Source organism: Megascapheus bottae, chromosome 1 (genome assembly GCF_031878675.1).
Source record: "Megascapheus bottae isolate mThoBot1 chromosome 1, mThoBot2.hap1, whole genome shotgun sequence".
Taxonomy (NCBI): Eukaryota; Metazoa; Chordata; class Mammalia; order Rodentia; family Geomyidae; genus Megascapheus; species Megascapheus bottae.
This window is the reverse complement of record NC_143509.1, coordinates 75,469,946-75,493,646: the sequence shown is the minus strand read 5'-3', so window position 1 is coordinate 75,493,646 and position 23,701 is coordinate 75,469,946. Positions and strand designations below refer to the sequence as shown.

Here is a 23,701-nt window from a genome sequence, read left to right as displayed (position 1 = left end):
TCTTGGTAAGTGTCACCCCTTTCAATGTTCCCACCCATCCATTTCCTCTCACCCCTTCCTTCACTCTTGTTAATTTGGTAGGATGTACATTGATTTTTTTTTTGTCATTGTGGGGCTTGCACTCTGGGTCTAAGAGCTGTCCCTGAGCTCTTCAGCTTAAGGCTACTGCGCTACCACCTGAGCCACAGTACCACTTCCAGTTTTCTGGTGGTTAATTGTAGATAAGAGTCTCACAGACTTTGGTGCCTGGGCTAGTTTGAATCATGGTCCTCAGATCTCAGCCTCCTGAGTAGCAGGGGTTAGCCACCAGTGCCTGGCTCTGTACATTGAATTCTTGAAGGCATTCTCCCTCTCTCTCAACTTCATTATCTACTTCTTCTCCACCCCCACCTCTTTCAAGTACCTGCTTCCCAGTGATTATTTTGTTGAAGTTTGGCTTTGCCTTTCCAAGCAATTGCAGTTAATCCATTTGTGTATATTTGTGTGGCACCTAATATAGTTACTTATAAGTAACTTATAAATATTTAAATGATTTTTTCCAGGTCTTACCATTTTTTATACAAATGATACAATATTATTCAGTATTCAATAATATTATACAATAGATGAGTACAATTTCACTGTATATATGTACCACATTTCTTGATCCATTTGTCCATTGAGAACATTTAGTCTGATTCTATAAATTGGCTATGGTGAATAGTGCTCCAATAAAAGTGGTTGTGGTAGTGGCTCTTCTGAATTTTTCTAATAAAGAGAGAAGACATTTTCACTTTTTTGTATTATTTTCATTAGAACTTTAAAAGGAATTTTAGGAATAGTATTCCTAAATTAAAAGGGAAGTTTTGAAGAAGATAGGTCTTTGTAGAGTGGCTACATGTAAATGTTCTAATTATAATTCAAGATAAGATTGCCATGGGGTTTTTGTTCATTTGTTTGTTTCTGCCATTCCTGGGACTTGAATTCAGGGGACTAGGCACTATCTACCAGCTTCTTTTGCTCAAGACTTGTAGTTTACCACTTGAACCAGTTCCAGCTTTTTCTGAAGTTTATTGAAGATAAGACTCTCATAGACTGTTGATATATTTTAGATATGAGGTCTTTGTCCGTTGTATGGTTAGTGAAGATCTTTTCCCATTCTGTAGGCTTTCTAGTTAATATGATAGCTACATCCTTTGCCGTACAGAAGCTCTGCAATTTAATAGTCTTACTTATCCAGCCTTTCTCTGATTTGTTTTGTTTCTTGGTCCTTATTAAGAAAGTTTCCACCTGTGCCAAGGATACCTAGTGTATCTCCTTACACAATGGAATTCTGTGCTCTTGTCAGAAAGAACGACATTGCCCCATTTGTAAGGAAATGGAAAGACTTAGAAAAAATCATATTAAGTGAAGTAAGCCAGACTCAAAGGAACATAGACCAATAGTCTCCCTCATTTGTCATAATCAGTAGAAATCTTGGGCTTTCCTAGCAGAAATTTACAATAGAACAAAAATCTAGATACATAAGGCCATATACTATGGTGCTAAATGTAAGGACCTCTAGGATATAGAAACAAAAGCTATATAATGAGTGATTGCTGTCCCTTGGTTATCTCATATTGTTACAATATTTCACCTTGTTATCTGATATATTTTATATATGCTTAATTGGTTATTTGAAATTGGATAGGGAAGGGGGGAAATCAAGATGAGCGGAGGGGGAGGGGGAATGGGGACCATGTCATGAGAAAGAGAAAGGGTATCAATGTTTGTGAAGTAATACACCTTCTATCTGGTGAATATAATGTAACCCTTCTATTAATTACAATAAAAATATATGGAAAAAAAAAAGAATCTCACAGACTTTCCTGACTGGGGTAGCTTAGAACTTAACCCTCAGATCTCAGCCCCCTGAGTAACTAGGATTATAGGCATGAGCCACCATGTACCTGGCTTAAGGTTACTATTTTGATGTATAATTTTTGAGATTTCTTTAAACTTTCAACTTGCTCACAGTTTTTGTTATTGTATTTTTTTAAGTAATAATTGGTGATTTTATCATCAAGTGACTGACAAAATAAGCTTTAAGGATGGTGAGTTTTACAAGGTCAGCAATAAATAGGAGGCTTTCCATTCTAATGCTTATTGTGCAAGGATCGCCAAAGTACAAGGCAGGAACCTTAGTATGAAAATTTTTTTTTTCTAACAGCAAGATGTTTTTGGAAAAATACTAGGTCTATAGGATGAATAGATGGAAAAACTGATCAAACCATAAGGTAATAAAAAGAAAAATGCCTCTTGAGAAAGCCCTTTTCACTAGCACATTACATTTATGTGTCCAGTGTTTTTTCCATTGTCCATTTTTCCATTCGAATGTAAACTTTCTGAGAAATATACTAGCAAAGTGAGCATAACGATGCGAGGAAAATTTTTGATTACTATTCTATTTTCATGAATAGAAGGTGAATGGAAAAGGGATTTTTCTCTTTTTAACTTATACTTGGGGCAGTGTAAGAAAACGTGGGAGCAAGACTAATTGAAATCAGTAAGGGTATAATTATAATGATAGAAAATATTTGTTGAGTCTTTATAGACACTATGTTGACTATTTTGTATCTATTGGATCATTTAATTCTCACAAGAGCTTTATGAGCTGAACAGTGTAGTGTATTTTACATTTAAGAAAACCTGTGCTAAGGATGCTCATTGTAGCACTATTTACCATAGCAAAGATATGGAACCAACCTAAATGCCCCTCAGTTGGATCAATAAGATGTGGTATTTATACACAATGGAATTTTTTGCTGCCACCAGAAAGAACGGCATCGCCCCATTTGTAAGGAAATGGAAAAGACTTAGAAAAAAATCATACTAAGTGAAGTAAGCCAGACTCAAAGGAACATAGGCTTAATGGTTTCTCTAATTTGTCATAATTAGTATAAACCTTGGACTCTCCTAGCAGAGGTTTATAATAGGGCAATACCTACATAAATAAGGCCATATAGGATGAGGCTAAATGAAAGGACCTCCAAGATATAGAAACAAGAGCCATATAAGGTGTGACTTGTTCTTAATGTACTATGTTTTTCTCATCTGACTTTGTTATTTGATATATTGTATATATGTTTATTTGAAAAATGATAGGAAAGGGGGGAAAACAAGATGAGATGAGAGCATGGGGGAGGGAAATGGGGACAAAAACATGAGAAGGGGTAACAATGATGGTTAAGAAATGTACCTTCTGTCTGGCAAATATAATGTAACCCTTCTATTAATTACAATAAAAAAGAAGAAAAAGGGGGGGAGAAAAAAAAACTGTGCTTAACCTGGCCACCTAATATAAGCCAAAGAGAAGTAACTAGAAGGCTATTATAGGAATTTAAGGCAAGAAATAGCAAGGGCCAAAATTAATGGGATAAGACTAATAAGAGGCTGTCTTCTCCAATATCTTTTGTTCTTTTTTGACAAAAATAATATCAGTATAGTCATGTGGGTTTATGTCTGGGTCTTCTACTTCATGTCATTGGTCTTCTTATCTATTGTACTAGTCTGTCTCGTGTTTGCTACTACAACACGATTGTAAAGTCTAGTATTGTGGTAATTTCGACATTGATGTGTTAGGATTTCTCTATTTCTGTGAAGGGTGGTATTGGACTTTTGATGGGAATTACATTGATACTGCAGATTGGTTTCAGTAGTATTCATGAATGTGGAGCTTCCATCTTCCAATGTCTTCATCAGTTTCTTTCCTTACATTTTTACTCTTTGTTATTGTTGAAGTCTTTCATCTGCTTAGTTAAGTTTATTCCTAGATTTTCAGAGTTCCTGATTTCTTTTCTGTTCATGTTTGGTTTATAAAAATATATTGACTTTTGTGGCTGGGAGTTTAGCCTAGTGGTAGAGTGCTTGCCTAGTATGTATGAAGACCTGGGTTCGATTCCTCGGTACCACATACATAGAAAAAAGCCAGAAGTGGTGCTGTGGCTCAATTGGTAGAGCCCCTAGCCTTGAGAAAGTCCAAGGATAGTGCTCAGGCCCTGAGCTCAAGCCCAGGATTCGCACAAAAAAAAACCATATATATATATATATATATATATATATATATATATATATATACAGGCTTTTGTATATTACTATAGCTTGATGTACTGCAAACAAACACTGTTGAAAATCAGATTGAAGTCTCCCATTTTTAGTGTGTTGGGTCTTGAAAGTGCATTAATACTTGTTTCATGAGATTGGATATGCTAAAGTTTGGTGGTATATAATTATTTAACAATAGTCCTCTTGATATATTTTTACATAATGTGAAGTAGTCTTGGTTAGTTTTCATTTGATTTGAAGTCTTCTATTAGATATAGTGTAGCTACTATTTCCTAGAAAATTATTTCTTTTCCAGAGGATTTTCTATTTCATTTCTTTTTTGTTGTTGTTGGTATAATGTATAGAGGGGTTACAGTTACATTTGTCGGGGTAGGTGCATTACTTCTCAAACACTGATACCACTTCTTATGTTTTTGTCCCCATTTTCCTCCCCCCATCCCCTCCAAATCATCTCGATTTCCCCCTTCCCTTTCCTATTTCAAGTAAACAGATAAATGTATATACAATATACCAGGTAACAAAGTCAGATACAGTAACAGTATGAGATTAACCATAAGGGCAAAAAAAGAGAGAAATAACATAGTACATTAAGAACAATAATCACACGAGATAAAGCTCTTGTTTCCATATCATAGAGATCCTTTCACTTAGTCTCATTCAATATGAACTTATATACCTAGGTTTTGCATTATTGTAATCCTCTACTAGGAGAGTCCTAGATGTGTCCTAATTATTACAAATGAATTTTCCTGGAAAATTCTTATCCATTCTTTTACCCTAAGCCAATTTTTTAAATAATTTTTATTGTGATTAATAGAAGGGTTACATTATATTCACCAGATTGAAGGTGCATTACTTCACAAACACTGATAACCTTTCTCATGACATGGTCCCCATTTCCCTCCCACCCTCCCTCCCATGTAATTTCCCCCTTCCCTATCCAATTTCAGATAACCAATTAAGCACCTATAAAATATATCATATTGTAACAATATGAGATAACCAAGGGATGGCAAAAGAGATGAGAGATAACATAGTGCATTAAGAACAACAGTCATTCATTATATGGCTTTTGTTTCCTTATGTTGGAGGTCTTTACATTTAGTGTCATACTATTTGACCTATGTCTCTAGATTTTGTTCTATTGTCAATCTCTGCTAGGAGAGCCCAAGGTTTCTACTGATTATGACAAATGAGGGAGACTGTTGGGCCTATGTTCCTTTGAGTCTGGCTTACTTCACTTAATATGATTTTTTCTGATCTTTCCATTCCATTACAAATGGGGCGATGTCCTTCTTTCTGACAGCAGCATAGAATTTCATTGTGTATAAATACCACATCTTGTTGATCCACTCATCAACTGAGGGACATCTGGGTTGGTTCCATATCTTTGCTATGGTAAATAGTCCTAAGCCAATATTTATCTTTGTCAATGAGGCTCATTTCTTGTAAACATCAATGGTCAAGCCTTCCTTATTAACTCAGCCCACCATTCTATATGTTTTGATTGCAAAATTGAAACTATTAACATTCAGTGTTAATGTTGAAAAGCATGTAGTATTTTTATTGCTTTGCTGGGTTTTGTGATGATCACTTCTATTCTAATCTTTATTTTCTAATCTACCCATCTAGTGGGATTTATTCCTTCTTGTATTTTCTTTATAACCTTTTCCTTTTTCTTTTATATATAAGATTCCTGTCAATATCTTCTGCAACTCCTGATTTTAGTCACAGATTCCTTTAGATTTTGCTTATTGTTGAAGATGTTTGTTTTTCCTGCAATTATGAAGAATAGGTTTTCATATACAGTAATCAACCTTGACAGCTATTTTATTTTAGGGTTTGGAATATATTATTTCATGCTTCCTTTCATCTAGAGTTATTTCTGGAAAAAAAAGTCTGTTTTTGTATCATATTTTCCTGTATGTGTAACTTGTTATTCTGCTTTGTACCTCTCAATATTCTTTAACTGTTCTGTATATTTAATGTTTTAATTTTAATGTGTCAAATGGTGTTTTCTGATCTTTTCTTTTCTTTTTTCAGTATTGGGGCTTGAACTCAGGGTCTGAGCGCTGTTTTAGATTTTCTCAAAACTAGAGCTCTACCACTTGAGCCACAGCACCATTTCCAGCTTTTTTCTATGTATGTGATACCGAGGAATCAAACCCAGGTCTTCATGCATGCTAGGCAAGCACTCTACCACTAGGGCAAACTCCTTGCTTTGAGTTCTTCGTTTTTATGAAAGCCATTTATATCTGGATGACTCTCAAGACTGGGAAATATTTCTGCTATTATTTTATTGAATATATTTTCTATGTCTTTAGCTTGAATGTTTCTTTTTCTTGTGATTTATAAATTTAGTATTTTCTACGGTGTTACATGCTGTCCATTCATATTGTGATGTTTTATGTCCTTGTTCTTCTAATCTAATCCCTGTACCTAATATTTAGTTCCTGATATTATATTATCAACTTCTTCCATTGTATTAGTAAAATTTACAAGACTTTTTTTTTCCATGTGGGTTACAGAGTTTTTTATTGCTAGGGTTTAATTTGATTGTTAGACTTTCTGTATCTTTACATAATTCTTCCTTCATATTTTACTCTTTCTATTTTCCTCTTTGAATTTACACATGCTTATACATATCTAATTCCTTCCTGAGGTAATTAATGTAATCCATTTTTATATGTTTATTTGAAATAAGGAAAGGGAAGGGAGAAAAGAAAATGAGAGGGAATGGTGGGAGGAAAAGAGGAACAAAAACATGAAAAGGGCTATCAGTGTTCAAGAAGTAATGCACCCACTACCTGACAAATGTAACTATAACCCTTCTATATATTACTCTGACAACAAAATGCAATAAAAAACAAACAAAATTTCTATGACTTGTCAGCAAGGATCCTCTTGCATCTTTTGCACCTTTTTTTTTTTTTTTTTTTGCCTGTCCTGGAGCTTGAACTCAGGGCTGGAGCAATGTCCTTGAACACTTTTTGCTCAAGGCTTGTGATCAGCCACTTCAGCCACAGTGCCACATCCAGCTTTTTCAGTGTATGTGGTGACCGGTAATCAAACCCAGGGCTTCGTGCATGCTAGGCAAGCAAGCTACTACTGGCCACATTCCCAGTCCTCTTGAATCTTTTTTAATTTTCCCTCCCAGAACTCCCTCCCAGGGTCTTCAGGTTCTTACTTACCGTGATAAATGCCACTTAGTACTTGCCAACACATATTAGATATTTAGCCATACTACTTGTCCTGACAGTCAAGTTTCTTCTTGCCTGAAAATCATCATACTCAAAATGAAATATTCTTTGTCAAGAACTTGTTACAGCTTTCCCCCATTCCTATCATTTATTCCTAGGCTTGAGGATAGTTGCATAAAACAGCTTTTCCTGAGCATTCTTCTTCCAGTTATGTTAACAACACTCGTGCCCTGGTGCCTGCACAATCACAGTAACTTTTCTTTTTATCATTGTATGTGCTTTGCTCATTTGTGAGTAATGTGTTGTTATTCACATTGTCTAGATTACAAATTCCTTGAGATCAGGGACTGTTTCCTGAGAACAGGCCTAAACATATAAATTCAATGAATAAGTGTTCCTATATATGAACTTAGTTGCTTGTTAAAATACTTACAAAAGTTAAATTCTTAGTAATTTACTTAGTATAAAAGATGTAAATTAAAACATGCATTTTCAAAAAATTTTGCAGAAGTTTACAGAAGATCACACATTAGTACCAGTTGTAAAAAGCTGTTAGTGCTTTTAATTTTGCCATTTTCTTAGTGTCAAATTTTAGAAATGAAAAATATGGACATAATTTTTTAACCTGTGGACGAGTTCATCTTCAGTAATTTCAAATTTCTAAATCATTTCTCTCTTAAAGGCTCAATCTCAAGATATAGTTCCAACAATAGGATTCAGCATAGAGAAATTCAAATCATCCAGGTAATATAATTTATCCTTGTAACTAGGATGTTGTGAATGAAAAATAGCATCAAATTTACTGGGTTATCTTTCCTAATCTTAGAAACAATAGCTTCTTATTTTAGAAGCCTATATGTAGTAACATTTTTGTAAGTGTCTCTAATTTATTTTTCAGTGTGTAAATGATATTTATATTAATTCCTTTTTAAGACCCTGTGTGCTGGCTCTCATTGATTATCAGATTGCAATGGTTATTTCTTTGAAATTAATTGAAAATATTAAGTAAAAGTTATCTGTAAGTTTGTAATGTAGTTGGATTTAGTGGTCTATGGCACTCTGCAGGATTACTCTCTAAGGTCTGCCTTACCAGTAGCTAGACCCTATCTAAAAAATAATGAAAGTTAAGATAAAGAAGGGTGAGAAAATAAGATACCCGCTACTAAAAAGCAAGCAGTCACAATCCTAGTTTAGAAAAAGTAAGAAACCCTATTGGAAAGTAAGAAAGGAAAGAAGGAGAAAAAGGAAGAGAACATGGAAGAAGGGATGAAGAAGAAAGGGGAGGGTGGAGAGGAAAAGGAGGGAAAAGTAAGTGGTTATGGTATGCTTTGCTTCTCTTTTCCTTTCAGTTTGTCTTTTACAGTGTTTGATATGTCAGGTCAAGGAAGATACAGAAATCTCTGGGAGCACTACTATAAGTAAGTACATTTGTAAATGCTACTTACCTACATGGCTATGTATTAATAATGAAAAGCAGAAATCCAGGTGATTGTATGGACTGAATTTTACTTTTATCTATTTTTGTATAATTTAAGCACATTTCCTAATTGAAAATAGTATTTACTCTTGCTTCCCATTGTTTCTGAAATATTTAAGTTGCTTCTTCGTATGCCTGTGTACACTCTCTGTTTTTAATCTTTTTTTTAAATGATACTTCAGTTTGCAGCTAATATATCTATGTTTTAAGAACCAACTCAAGTTTGGTATGATGTTGTTAACCTGTAGTCATGGTCTTCACAAGCCTGGGGTAGGAGCGTTTTAAGTTCAAATCCAGCCTAGGATATATTGTAAATTAGAGGCCAGTCTGGGATTCATAGCAGATAGTCTGCCCGGGAAAACAAACAACAATAATAATAACAGAAAAGAACAGCTCAAGAAGTGTAGACCTTAGGAAGAAATTATATGAGTTACAAAACAGGAATGAGGCTATCAAATCACACATAGACACAAAAACATTGGTGTTTAAGAAAATCAAAGGCACATTATTTTTTCATAAAACTTAATTAATTAGACACAGTTCACCATGAAGTATTTACTTAGGTTACTTGATTGCTTAATTTGTATAAATGATAATTAATTTTTAATTTGCTTTAATCAAGATTTATTTGGGCAAATTCTGAAGCTAGTTATTATAATAATGATACAATACTTTATAACTTTTTATTTTAAATGTAGCCCTATGAAATGAGGTTGTACATTTAAAAACAAAAAAACAAAAACAATCCTGTGCATGTGGCTCACACCTATAATCCTAGCTATTTAAGACCTGAAGATTGTGGACTAAAGCTAGCTGAACCAAGAAAATCCATAGACGTATCTTTAATGAACCACCAAAAAGCCAGAAATGGAACTATGGCTCAAGTAGTAGATTGCTAGGTTTATCAGTCCTGGGGCTTGAAGTCAGAGCCTGGGCACTGTTCCTGAGCTGCTGTAGATCAAGGCTAGCAACAATACCATTTGAGCCATGGCACCACCTCTGGTTTTTCTGTGTATGTGGTACTAAAGAATTGAACCCAAGGCTTTATGCATGCTAGGCAAGTACTTTACCATTAAGCCACATTCCTAGCTCCTCTAAATAATTTTATAGCTTGGCTTTTCTCAGTTAACATGCAGTTATATAGATATCAGGAAAACATAAATATAACTAATGGCTGCCTAATTTTTATTCATGCAGCTCTATGCCAGAATTTGCTTAAACATTTATTTGTACATGAATATTGTTCTTAGTTTTTGAAGATTATAAACACGTATCTAGTTAATACATATATAAATCTTAGACCTAGGTGATGTTTCTTTATAATGGATTCTATAAATACAATCACACAAACTGTTTTAGATTTTATGATAAATATTTCCAATTCTACTGGTTTCTGTATCCACTAGTAATGGCGACTATATTAATCTGTATGATTAGATAAGGAGAAAATGATTATTTTTAAACTTTACTACATTTGGATACTATTAATTTCTTTAAAATCTGTATTTGTGATTAGATAAGTGAGTAAATAATTCACAAAGTTTAGATGTCCAAAAATTATAATGATAATGATCTTCATTAGCAATTAATGATATATAAAGCAAAAATCTCATGCTTTTAGAAACCAAAGATTGCTCACAAGCAAATAGAAAAATACTTCTACCATGAATTGTTTCATCATTTCTGGAAGACATTGTTAGGTTATGTTATCTGAAAACTTTAAACTGTTTCTGTTGTCCTAAAAATTTTACTCCTATGAATAAATCTTAAAGTACTATGTAGGTTATTTATCTCAAGATTTTCCATGAGATAAATCTTGAAGTAAATCTGTATTATATTTCAAATTATTTTATATACTTGTGTGTCTACTGCTTTCGGGGAAAATATACTTTTTCTGTGTGTGTGTGTGTGTGTGTGTGTGTGTGTGTGTGTGTGTGTGTCTGTGTGTGTGTGCCAGTCTTAGGCTTGAGCTCAGGGCCTGTCCTTGGACTTTCTCAAGGCTAGAGCTCTACCAGTTGAGCTTCTGCACCACTTCTGGCTTTTTTTTTCCTTTTTTTTCTATGTGTGTGGTACCGAGAAGTCAAATCCGGGTTATTCGTGCATGCTAGGCAAGCAAGCACTCTACCACTTGGCCAAACTCCTGGCCCCAAGGGTAAATTGTACTTTTTTTTTTTTTAGCCAGTCCTGGGCATTGAACTCAGGGCCTGAACACTGTCCTTGGGCTTTTTCCTCAAGGCTAGTGGCTCTGCCACTTGAGCCACAGCACCACTTCCAGCTTTTCTATGTATGGGGTACTGAGGAATTGAACCTGAGACTTTGTGGATGCTAGGCAGGCACTCCTCCACCACTAGGCCAAACTCCTGGTCATAAAATATGCTTTTGACTATAGTTTCTGATAAAAAATATTTGAGAAACAATATTGTGTTTTACGTGAAAGTGTAATTCAAACTATATTCCAAAAAATTGAAGTAAATTTACATACATATTAAAAGCAACATGTAAACAATATAATCCCATTTTAAATGCAAATACAGATATTCAGTAGTGAATATAGAGTACCAATTAGTTGATATAACATTACTGAATATTAATTTGTAGTACATATGGTATTTATACTAGAGGTTTATATTTTTAAGCTATTTTTCCATCTTTTAATTATTTAAACAAATGCTCAATTCTTTGTAAATTTTATAAAGAACTAGCAAGTGATTAAATATACCAAATTATCATTTACATAAAGTGATTTTATGTGAATGTTAAGTAATGGTTAATATCTTAGTCATGTAGACTAAGAAAAGAAAATCTTCCAGTGACAAATGTACATAGGACAGGAAGTAATTATGCACATGAAAAATAAATGTACAGGGGCCGTGAGTTTGGCCTAGTGGTAGAGTGCTTGCCCACCATGCACGAAGACTAGGGTTCAATTCCTTGGTACCACATACATAGAAAAAAGCCAGAAGTGGTGCTGAGGCTCAAGTGGTAGAGCTTTAGCCTTGAGAAAGTCCAAGGACAGTGTTCAGGCCCTGAGTTCAAGCCCAGGACTGACAAAAAAGAAAAGAGAAAGAAATGTACAATTTTCATTAGAGCAGTTTTAATTTTTCACTTTCTTTGTATTATACAGAGATGGACAAGCCATTATTTTTGTCATTGATAGCAGTGACAAATTAAGAATGGTTGTGGCCAAAGAAGAACTTGATACTCTCCTGAATCATCCAGGTATATTTGTGTTTTTCTCCCATCTGTCAAATTTAAATTAGGTACATTTACATGTGATATATTTTCCTGTATTTAACAAAAAATGTTCAAGCTATGGATGTTATCTTCTACAAATTAGTTATATAACATTTATAACTGCTTAACCACTGTCCCCAAATATTTTGTATTTCAAAGCATTTTATAGTATTTTTGAATCTTCTGGTATTTCCTCAATAATAAGAATTCCTTTTTTTCTGATTACTTAAGTTATACTTCCTAGTAGGAAAGGAAGATCACTCATAAAATAAATAAGAAAGTAAAAATATGTATATTTCAACACTAGTTAAAATTATTGGAATTTTTTTGTATACTTGTTTATGGAAGTATATCACAGCATATCTATTTGGGGGAAATTTTTTTATATTACAATATGTTATTTATTAGGCATTTAAAATATATCATCCACATATTTGCATTATCAATTGATAGCACACTAGTAACTGATTATTTTCTGCAATGTTACAACAAGGGGCAGTTGAGAAATATGGAGGAGGGGGCTAATATTACTAGTATCTGGTAGATCTAGAGCCAATCTTAGCTTATTATTTGGTGACTGAAGCACTCAGAGCTGCTAGTACCTCACTGCAAGGGAGAAGTCCATACTATCAAATGGCCACATAGAAAAGAGGATACCTCTTTGAAAGAGGGGTGTGGAAATGACTGCAGGACAATAGGAACTCTAAATAGCTTTTTGTGGGGGGAAATTTTATTCTTTCTTTTTTTTCTTTTTTTTTTTTTTGCTAGTCGTGGGGCTTGAACTCAGGCCTGAGCACTGTCCTTGGACTTTTCTCAAGGCGAGAGCTCTACCACTTAGGCCACAGCACCACTTCTAGCTTTTTTCTATATGTGTGGTACTGAGGAATCGAACCCAGGCCTTTATGCATTCTAGGCAAGCACTCAACCACTAGGCCAAATTCCCGGTCCGGGAAAATTCTATTCTTAACGTAGATTTTATTTGTTCTTTCTAATCTTCAACTCTAATGCCCCACCCTTTAAAAAAAAACTACTAGTATTAACTAATTGGTGGTTTTTCTCTTCTGTTTTTAAACATACTATAACACACATAAATTACATATACAGACACTAAATGTTTATAGAATTAAAAGCTACCGAGACTGATCAAAAGACCTTAAGTGGATCATATTTATGCTATACATTCTCATTTTCAATAAAAGTTATGTTATAGAAATACTTCCAGGTCAGATTTTATATAATTATGCAATTGCTTTTCTAAGTAGTCCTTAATTTTCTTTACTTTGGGTACAGTACAGTAGTACAGTTTATGCCATCATTTATCCTTTTTTCTTTTCTCCTTTTTTTTGTTGTTCATGGGGCCTGAACTCTGAGCCTGGGCACTGTCCTTGAGCTCATCAGCTCAAGGCTACTGCCCTGCCCCTTAAGCCACAGTGCTACTTCCCATCATTCATCTCTTGATGGACATTCTTCTCTAGTCCCATTCCCCACTGTAAATAATGCCCCAGGGGTTGTTGTGGCACTTTGTATTTCTAATCCTCTTTTTGTCAAAAAAAGACCCCGTATAGCAAAAACACTTCTTAGCAGAAAGAACAGCGCTGGAGGAATTTCAATTCCAAACTTTAGACTCTATTACAGAGCTATAATTATCAAAAGAGCTTGGTACTGGCACAAGAACAGGCCTGAAGACCAATGGAATAGAACTGAGGACCCAAATATTAAACCACAGACTTATAGCCAACCTAATCTTTGACAAGAGAGCCAAAAAAATAGACTGGAAGAAAGACAGCCTCTTCAACAAGTGGTGCTGGCAGAACTGGTTAAGCACCTCCAGAAAACTAAAGTTGGATCCTTCTTTGTCACCCTGCACTAGAATTAACTCCAAATGGATCAAAGACCTGGAGGTAAAAGCAGACACTCTGAAAACTTTACAAGAAGGAATAGGAGATACACTAGGCCTCCTTGGCACAGGTCGAAACTTTCTTAATAAGGACCAAGAATCACAGCAAATAAGAGAAAAGCTGGATAAGTGGGACTGCATTAAACTGCAGAGCTTTTTATATGGCAAAGAACATAGCTAGTAAATTAATTAGGAAGCCTACAGAGTGGGAGAAGACCTTCACCAACCAAACAATGGACAAAGGCCTCATATCTAAAATATATCAACAGCTCAAAAAACTGAATCACTCCAAAACTAATCTCCAAAGTAACAACCATCCCATTAAAAAAAATGGGCCAAAGACTTAAAGAGAATCTTCTCTGAAGAAGAAACAAAAATGGCCTATAGATACATGAAGAAATGCTCAACATCTCTGGTCATAAAAGAAATGCAAATCAAAACAACTCTAAGATTCCACCTCACTCCAGTTAGAATGGCCAGGATCAGGAAAACTAATAACAACAGATGCTGGAGGGGATGTGGCCAGGAGGGATCACTACTACACTGTTGGTGGGAGTGCAAACTCATTCAACCACTATGGAAAGCAGTATGGCAGTGCCTCAAAAGACTAAACATAGAGCTCCCCTATGACCCAGCAATTCCACTACTTGGCATTTACCCAACCATCTAGAAATTAGGGCATACTAAATCCACTACCACAACAATATTCATTGCAGCATTATTCACCATAGCAAAGATATGGAACCAACCTAGATGTCCCTCAGTTGATGAGTGGATCAACAAGTTGTGGTATTTGTACACAATGGAATTCTATGCTGCTGTCAGAAAAAACGACATCGACCCATTTGTTAGGAAATGGAAAGTCTTAGAAAAAAATCATATTAAGTGAAGTAAGCCAGACTCAAAGGAACTTAGGCTCAGTGGTTCCCCTCATTTGTCATAATCAGTAGAAACCTTGGGCTCTACTAGCAGAGATCTGCAATAGAGCAGAACCTTGATACATAAGGCCATATAGTATGAAGCTAATTGAAAAGACCTCCAGGATATTGAAACAAAAGCCATATAATGAATGATTGTTGTCCTTAATGTACTATGTTATCTCTCATCTCTTTTGCTGTCCCTTGGTTATCTCATATTGTTAAAGTATCTCACTTTGTTATCTGATATATTGGATTTATTTGTATTTGGTTATTTAAAATTGGATAGGGAAGGGGGGAAAACCAAGACGGGGGGGGGGGGGGAGGGAGGGGCGGGTAATGGGGACCAAGACATGTGAAAGGGTATCAATATATGTGAATTAATGCACCTTCTATCTGGCAAATATCATGTAACCCTTTTATTAATTACAATAAAAAATATAAAAAAAAAAAACAGGGGCTGGGAGTTTGGCCTTGTGGAAGAGTGCTTGCCTAGCATGGACAAAGACCTGGGTTCAATTCCTCGGTACCACATACACAGAAAAAAGCCGGAAGTGATGCTAAGGCCCAAGGTGCTAGGGGGTATAGCTCTAGCCTTGAGAAAGTCCAAGGACAGTGCTCAGGCCCTGAGCTCAAGCCCAGGACTGGCAACAAAACAAAAACAAAAACAAAATCTGTGGACTTGTGTGAAATGTACTAGAAATAATATGGAGTCTGGGAATGTGATAGAGTGCTTGCCTAGCATGCATAAATCCCAGGGTTCAGTTCCTCAGTACCACATAAATAGAAAAGGCCAGAAGTGGTGCTCTGGCTCAAGTGGTAGATTTGCTGGCCTTGAGCAACAGAAAATTCAAGAACAGAGCCCAGGCTTTGAGTTTCAGCTCTAGAACTGACAAAGAAACAAAAGAGAAATAGTGAGGGGCTCACTAATAGTTCTTGCTATTTAATAACAGTACCTTTGGTGTTTTTATCTTACAGTCTCAAACTTACTCAGTTTTTGAAAGTAACAGTCCAAAGCTGTACCTTTTTGTGTCATTTTCATGTTAAAAGTTCACCAGTCCTATATCTTGGTTGAGATTATTATGCATTACCTTTTTATTTTTTTCGTTTTTTTCAGAAGGAATATAGTTTTATTTTTATATATTTTTTATTGTAATTAATAGAAGGGTTACATGATATTTGCCAGATAGATGGTGCATTAATTCCCATACATTGATACCCTTTCACATGTCTTGGTCCCCATTTCCCTCCCTCCACCCCCACCCCTCATCTTGTTTCCCCCCATCCCCCACCCCGTTCCCTATCCAATTTCAAATAACCAAATACAAATATATCCAATAGATCAGGTAACAAAGTGAGATACTGTAACAATATGAGATAACCAAGGGACAGCAAAAGAGATGAGAGATAACATAGTACCTTAAGAACAACAATCATTCATTATATGGCTTATGTTTCTATATCCTAGAGATCCTTTCATTTAGCGTCATACTATATGGCCTTATGTATCTAGGTTTTGCTCTATTGCAAATCTCTGCTAGGAGAGCCCAAGGTTTCTACTGATTATGACAATTGAGGGAAACCATTGAGCCTCAGTTCCTTTGAGTCTGGCTTACTTTACTTAATATGATGTTTTCTAAGTCTTTCCATTTCCTAACAAATGGGGCAATGTCATTTTTTCTGACAGCAGCATAGAATTCCATTGTGTACAAATATCACATCTTGTTGATCCACTCATACCTTTTTATTTTTTTCTAATCCCCCCAAATTTCCAAATCTTTTCCCCAAGTTATTTTCCCTCAAATAAAATAAATAATTGCTGTATAATCTGCTTATTACAAAACAGAAACTTTTTCTTTACCAAAGACTAGTCCATGCATTAAACACATCTTATGCCATGTGGGTAGAGTATAATGTGTAAAGGAAGACAGTCCAGTAAGCATTACCTATCAAAATAGAAACATGAGTATCCTTCAACATGCATTTCCACTTCTCACATCTTGTCTCTTACATCTTGGCTAATGTACAAAATTGCCTCTTTACAAGTTTATTATTTACAGTGTTTTGTGGCTGTAAAGATTGGAATGAGAATTGTTTCAGTCAAGCACTGATTAAACTGTGAAACATAGTATTAAAAGAAGGAACATTAGAACTGGTGAATCAAAAAGGTGACCCACGTGGACTAACATGGAGCATGGGATGTAAAACTAAGTGAAAGGATAGAGATATCAAAGAATGAGATATCAGAATGTCACGGTTCTTGTGAAGCTAGTGGTGTGTTTACAAAGAAGTGAAGACATGGCTTATATGGGATCCAGTTCTGCAGAGGGCAAATGCATTGCCTGTGGAAAAGGTAGGAAGGAGATTTTTTTTTGCCATACACCATTTTGTCTCCTAGATTTTGAAGTATCAAAATGTATTGTGCTTTAAACAATCGAAGATGTTTCCAAAATTCTACCAAAGTGAAAGTATTTTGTTAAAGATACCTATCTTTGGGGCTGGAGATGTGACTGTCAAGTACTGAATTCAGATCCTAAGTTCAAACCCCAATATTGAAAAAAACGTTAATCTTCTTACAGTATCACTTAAATATTAAAATAAGAATCTTCTCTTTCTGTTTATAACAAAAACAAATTAAGGAAAATATTTGTCCCTTTTAGTACTTTTCTATTGAAGCTTGTTGAGTTCTCATTCCCCAATTCATCAATTGTTCATTTAAACATACTCACTAGGAAACAGAAGGTATTAGGAAGAACATTTTGTATTTCCTTTTACACTTGATCTTAGCCAAAAGGCCGAGAAATGATTGTATTTCCTTTTGTTGAAATACTTGTGTGACAAAATATCTTCTATGTGTGATATAGAAAGAAGTAACTGAAAAGCAATTTATTTGATTTCACTTTTAAGGATTTGGGATAGTATATCTCAGTGCTGAAAGTGTAATAATATTCCTATTTTTTTAGATATTAAACATCGGCGAATTCCAATCTTATTCTTCGCAAACAAAATGGACCTCAGAGATGCAGTGACATCTGTAAAAGTGTCTCAATTGCTGTGTTTAGAGAACATCAAAGATAAGCCATGGCATATTTGGTAAAGTCTTATGTTTACTTTTCATTTTCTCTCTCTGAATATTAGTGTCTAAGAGTTAAGTTTATTTTTTATTTCACTCTTTTGTTTTGTTTTTGTTATTTTTTTTTAACCTGACCTAATTTTGTAAGCAGCCAAACATGGTAAGACATAAAGTAAAGATTTTGTTTTAGAGAAATATGACATTGCTTTTATTCATGAGTGTAGTTCTATTCAAACCTTTTAAAATTGTTTTGGGGATAGAAAAATATGAACAAGTCTTGTAGTGAAATAGCTTGAATCACCCACTTATTCACCCAACTTCAATAATAATGACATTCTTGTGCACACCAATTCAGCCAAATACAATACCATCTCTGGCCTTGTCCAGTCCTGTAACCTCTTTCCTGAATCATGCTCCAGCATAATTGTCCTGGCTTGCAATTAGGCTTTTCTTTTCTAACCCTGTGACTTGTTTTCTTTATAGTCCATCTGTCTTATACTAGCTAGTATGTTAGCTGCTAGAGAGCTGAGATTTTATCATGCTTTTTTGTTTGGTTTAACTTCTATAACTCCTGTAATGGAGATAGCATCTAGACTAAAGTATACCATAACTATTTGTCAACATGAGAACATAGAAATATTATTTGATTTTGTTTAATGAGGTTGAAGTATAAATAGTGTCTGAAATCGTTATGTATTTTTGTTACATTTAACCCCAATGTGCCTTTCTACCAAAATGTATCAACAAGGGTAACTAGAAAGTAAATGTTAGAGAGTAATTTATACCTGTTTGCAATCATCCCTAAGATCTGAGGATCATGGTTCAAAGCCACCCATTACAAGTGAGTCCATTAACCACTAAAAGACAGGAAGTGGGGCTAGGGCTCAAGTAATACAGCACTAGCACTACCAAGCTAAGCTAGAGTACAAGGCCCTGAACATGGCCCAGTTCTGGCACCCTAGCCCCCAAATGAAAGAAATGAGAATTTTAGGTACTTTTAGGTAGTACTTGCTATTATCTTATTAAGCTCCCTTCTACTCACCACTCACTACCTCTCAACTGCTAGATCTGTATGTACTGTGGTACCAAGAAATGAAAACTAAACACTACTATAATGATGAGTTCTCTTATGTAAGTTACAGAAAGTAAGGGGAATAGTTGGACACAGAAGCAAGAAATTTACTGCCTCTACTTGTGGAGCTAGAAAATAAAGCAGGAAACTCGCAATGTTCAGAAACAAAACAAAACAAAAAAACATTTAAGAGTTTGCCTTGGTACTGAATGGAATCATGTTTGGAAAATCCTCTTGAAACTTCCAGGTACTTGATGCCTCCAACATCTCTTCTCAGGATGGAAGTATTATTTTTCTTGAGTACCTCACTTTGGGATCAAAGGAAAAGGCAATGCTTAGAAATGAATCTTCGATTGGAATTTCAGGTCCTTAGTATTTGGATGCTAAGGAGAAATAGGGATTTAGGTAAACATATTTAAATTGACTGTCTACAAAATAATTTTGAATTTTGAGTTTTATTAAGTAGTTGTGACTACTTTGGTAGAAAGTACAATATTTGAAAACATTGGATGGATCTTGTTTTCGATCCAATCTGCTGTTCTTCTTCTTTTGATTAGAGAATTAAGTTCGTTAATGTTTAAGGTTATTATGGAAAGGTGTGCCATGTTTCCTGCATTTTCTTGCCCATACTGGTGGGTCCAGGTGATTTTGGAGGAAATTGTAGAAAAGGAAGTCACTGATAAATGACTTAGAGCTCTGGAAAACACAACATCATAGAACATGGACTTTTGCTTTTCCTGTTCCTACAAGTATTATAATTTGTTTGAGAAGAGAAGTAAAATTGAGAGGGTTCTAGAAAGAGGTACAGGGTCTTAAGTAGGAAGTGCCACCCTCCAGCAGTAGGAGAGGATTTCTTCATCACGTTCCTTGTTTGGAACTGTGTGTGTAATCAGATCGATGTATTAGTTTTTCTTGATTAATATGTCAGTTACTAATATGTTTTAGTTCTATATATGATCAATAATTTAAACATTTGTGTTGCTACTGTCTTCCTATTTTAGAATAATCAAACCTTTTTAAATTTAATAAGTAATAACTTAACTTTTGGTGCCTGGAGGCTTTAATTGAGGCAGCCACATGACCCAGACAGGTGGATGGCTGCAGATCTGCAGTGAACAGGGATGATCTGGTATGTGGGGTGTGGGGGGGGAGGATCCTGGCCTGTCCCTTGAAGTAGCCATCCCCACTGCTGAGGCCTGCTTCAGCCTCTGCTCCTTGAGTCTTTGTGCTGGAGTCTGCTGTTGCCTCTTGCCTTCAGAAGCCAGGGAAGACACAGGACCTACACAGGGGCCCCAACCACTGCTCCTTTAGCTGGTGTCCAAATCCTATTTCTTGCCTTTTGTGGATTTCCTTTGTGAGGGGTCAGTGGGGTTGGATGAACTGTCTTGGGGAGTCTATGATAAGTGGACTGGGAAGTTAATGCTCTTTTTAGAGTTGCTTTTTAGCAAAGCAGTTCATGAATATACTGCATCTTGGTCAATGTCATCCCCTTTCAAGATTCTCATCTATCTCTCTGACACTGTTCTTTAAGTACATGTATCATCAGCTTACTCATGAAGATTACTTCTCTTATTTGGATATCTGGACATTCCATTTGGACTCTCTGACAAGAAAATTAAATGTTGTCTTGGATGAGCTGGAAGTTTGGTCTGGTGGTAGATTGCTTGCCTAGCATGCACAAAGAGCCAGGTTTGATTCCTCAATACCACACACACAGAAAAAGCCAGAAGTGGTGCTGTGGCTCAAGTGGTAGAGCTCTAGCCTTGAGAAAGCCCAAGGATAGAGCTCAGGGCCTGAGTCCAAGCCCCCGGACTGCCCCTCCCCCCCAAAAAAAGTTGTCTTGGAGACAAGGAAATAGTTCTTAATAAGATAACAGGTATGCATTACCATACTGAATGCTTTAATCTGGGATCCCCCTAACATTTTCCCTCCCCCAGGCTGACCTTAAATCAAAATCTTGATCCTATCTATCAAACTGCCTCAGATTACACTCCAAGGTGCTTAGCTGTACCTTGAGCTGAAGTGCAGAGGTGGCCCTGCCTGACTCAGGCTAGGCTCTGAAGCCTTATGAAAGATAAAGGTGGAGGTGATGACAGAACTCGCAGCCTGCTCTTCACCTTCTAGACTCAGATTGTTCATAGAATTCACTTTGTTTCAGATCCAGAGCTATCATACAGGCTACAGCTCAATTCTAGGATATTTATTTATTTATTTGCCAATCCTAGGGCTTGACCTCAGGGCCTGGGCACTGTACTTGGACTTTCTCAAGGCTTGCGCTCTATCACTTGAGCCACAGCACCAATTCTAGCTCTGTGTGTGTGTGTGTGTGTGTGTGTGTGTGTGTGTGTGTGTGTGTGTAGCACCTAGAAATAAAATGCAGGGCTTTGTGCATGTTAGGCAAGCACTCTACCACTAGACCACACTCCTGGCCCAATTCTAGGATTTTAAAACTAGCGGTTTTTAGCTTTTTTTTTTTCTGGTTAAGGGTATTTCTAGTAACATACTAAGTGAAGGTTAGCCTAAAGGGTAAGACTTGGGGCAAACAAGGCCCTGGATCCACAAGGGGGTAGGAGGGCATGGAAATGGAGCCCAAAGGATAGAGAGCAGAAAGCTAAACCACCAACAACCAGCCGTCTGCAATTTTTATTGACATTCACAAAGTGAACTGGCACAGGACCTCTGTTAACCAGCCATGGCAAGTACTTTGGTACTGTGGGCCTTCAGATGAAGGGAAGAATCCCAAGACTACCTCTCCACTCCTGTCTCTGTCATGATGGAGGGTTATCTGCACAGGCTCTCCTGGCTTGCTAACATTGACAAACATCCAGCCATCTTGTGTCCCATACAGTGGAGGACAGAACTCCCAGAATAAACATCTACTGTAATTTGCACAGACGCTCCTGTGTGACCAGTATGTCAGAACTTACTATACCCCTCTGTAGTAGAAGTCAGATTTAACAGACTCCCTTCCTTTGAGAACACCATCCTGGAAGATGATAATTGTTCAACCACCTTGAACAGTTTTTCAACTACTTTATACCCTCAAATCTTTGACAATGTAGCCTCCAACCAGACAGCTTCTGGGGCTGTGAGATGTACACAGAGCCCTTACAACAACCATCCTCTGTATGAGGAACTGTATATGCAAAATCCTACAAGAGCAAGCCATTCTACTCCACAGTGCTGAGTCTAAATCATCAGCCCCACAGAAATCCTCAACCAATGAGAGAAAAAGACATGTTACTGTGAACCCTCCAAGAGATGCCTAAGGTCCTGCACTCTCAAATTTAGCAGTTAATCCTTCAGTTGAGAGTCCAGTGGCTTGGATTCCAGTCTAACAGGCCAAAGCTGCTGTTCAAAAGTTAAATTACATAGGCATGCTCTATCAGGAGTTCAGACAAGTTCAGTAGCCAGTTAATCAAAGGCATAGCTATTTGGCAACCTGGCTGCCAGGAAATGTTCAGCACCCAAAGAGACTAAACCAGGCAAGGGAAGGCTGTTCTCACTAAGATTGTAAGATTTAACTTGAGCCCCCGTTATGCCCCAAAGCTACTGGACCTCCTGAGCAGGCATATGTCAGCAGCAAAGGACACTAAATTTCTCCAAGACACCCGGAGAAGGGTATAAAACAAAGAGTTGCCAATGCATGGACAACTGTGCCAAATGGGAAGTTAGACTTAATTCTAGGAACCAAAAAAGAAAACAGATCAGGGAATCCAGGATGCCTAGCACCTCAAATACACAAATGCTGGAGGGACAAAAAAAAGCTGCCTTTCCTGCCAATATTGTACATAAAGCCTCAAACCTCCAAAAATGTCAGGGGGAACCACTAGACCCTAGACTTATTAAAGCTACTTTAGCAGTAGAGGATTTAAATGAAGACAGGGCCATCTTGCTCAGCAAGAAACCAAGAGCCTCCAATTAAATTAGCTGACATCACACTGTTGAAATACTAAACTAGACAAGGTAACTGAGAGCACCTAATTAGTTGAAGCCACAACTTAAAATGTAGGCTACTAGAATTAATTCAACAGCAAGAACACTGAGCTGGATGAGGCCACTGAGAACACCAAGATCATGGATCAAACTGTTAGCTTTGCAAAAATAGCTGGCCAGCACACTGGACTCCTAACTGCTAGGGTTAATTCCCCCCAAGAAGTTAAGCTTGCTAGGTCTTCAATAGTCACTAAATTTCCCAAGAGCAAAGGGCCAACCCATTGACCTGTTACCTGATAAAATCAATTTCACATTAAAACCAGAAGAGCCAAAGAAGGTCACTACATATTAATAGATGATCTACAAAGAGGAAATTACAGTGGAAACCTATTCACATTTTAAAATAGCACTCTTAGACTTACAAAAACGGACCCAACAGTATTAGCAGTCTCTAAACATCCCACTCTCACCAAAGGACAGGTCATCCTAACAGATGATCAGCAATGAAGCCTCTGAATTAAATGATACCATAACACAAAAGGACTTACTAGACCTCTACAGACTATTTGACCTAATGACCACATAATTCATATTCTCAGCAGCCCATGGGACTTCTCCAAAACAGACCACTATGTCTTGGGACATTCAACAAGTCTGACTAAATACAAAAGGACTGAAATAACTCGCTGTATCCTATCTGATCACAGTGGAATTTAATTAAAACTCAACAGCAAAAGATACTACGAAAACCACTCAGTCACATGGAGACTAAGCAGCACACCGTTGAATAAGAAGTAGGTCACTGAACAAAT

The 23,701-nt window shown here is 36.4% G+C and overlaps 1 protein-coding gene across 1 annotated transcript in view; it reads left to right on the top strand.

Annotated features, from left to right (window-relative positions):
• Positions 1-23,701, top strand: part of Arl6 (ARF like GTPase 6) — a 35,497-nt gene that overhangs the window by 2,182 nt on the left and 9,614 nt on the right. The window contains exons 2-5 of the mRNA XM_090347607.1: positions 7,966-8,027; positions 8,633-8,701; positions 11,885-11,979; positions 17,772-17,901. Of these exons, the coding sequence (XP_090203733.1) occupies positions 7,966-8,027; positions 8,633-8,701; positions 11,885-11,979; positions 17,772-17,901 (356 nt within the window). The remainder of the gene's footprint in view (positions 1-7,965; positions 8,028-8,632; positions 8,702-11,884; positions 11,980-17,771; positions 17,902-23,701) is intronic.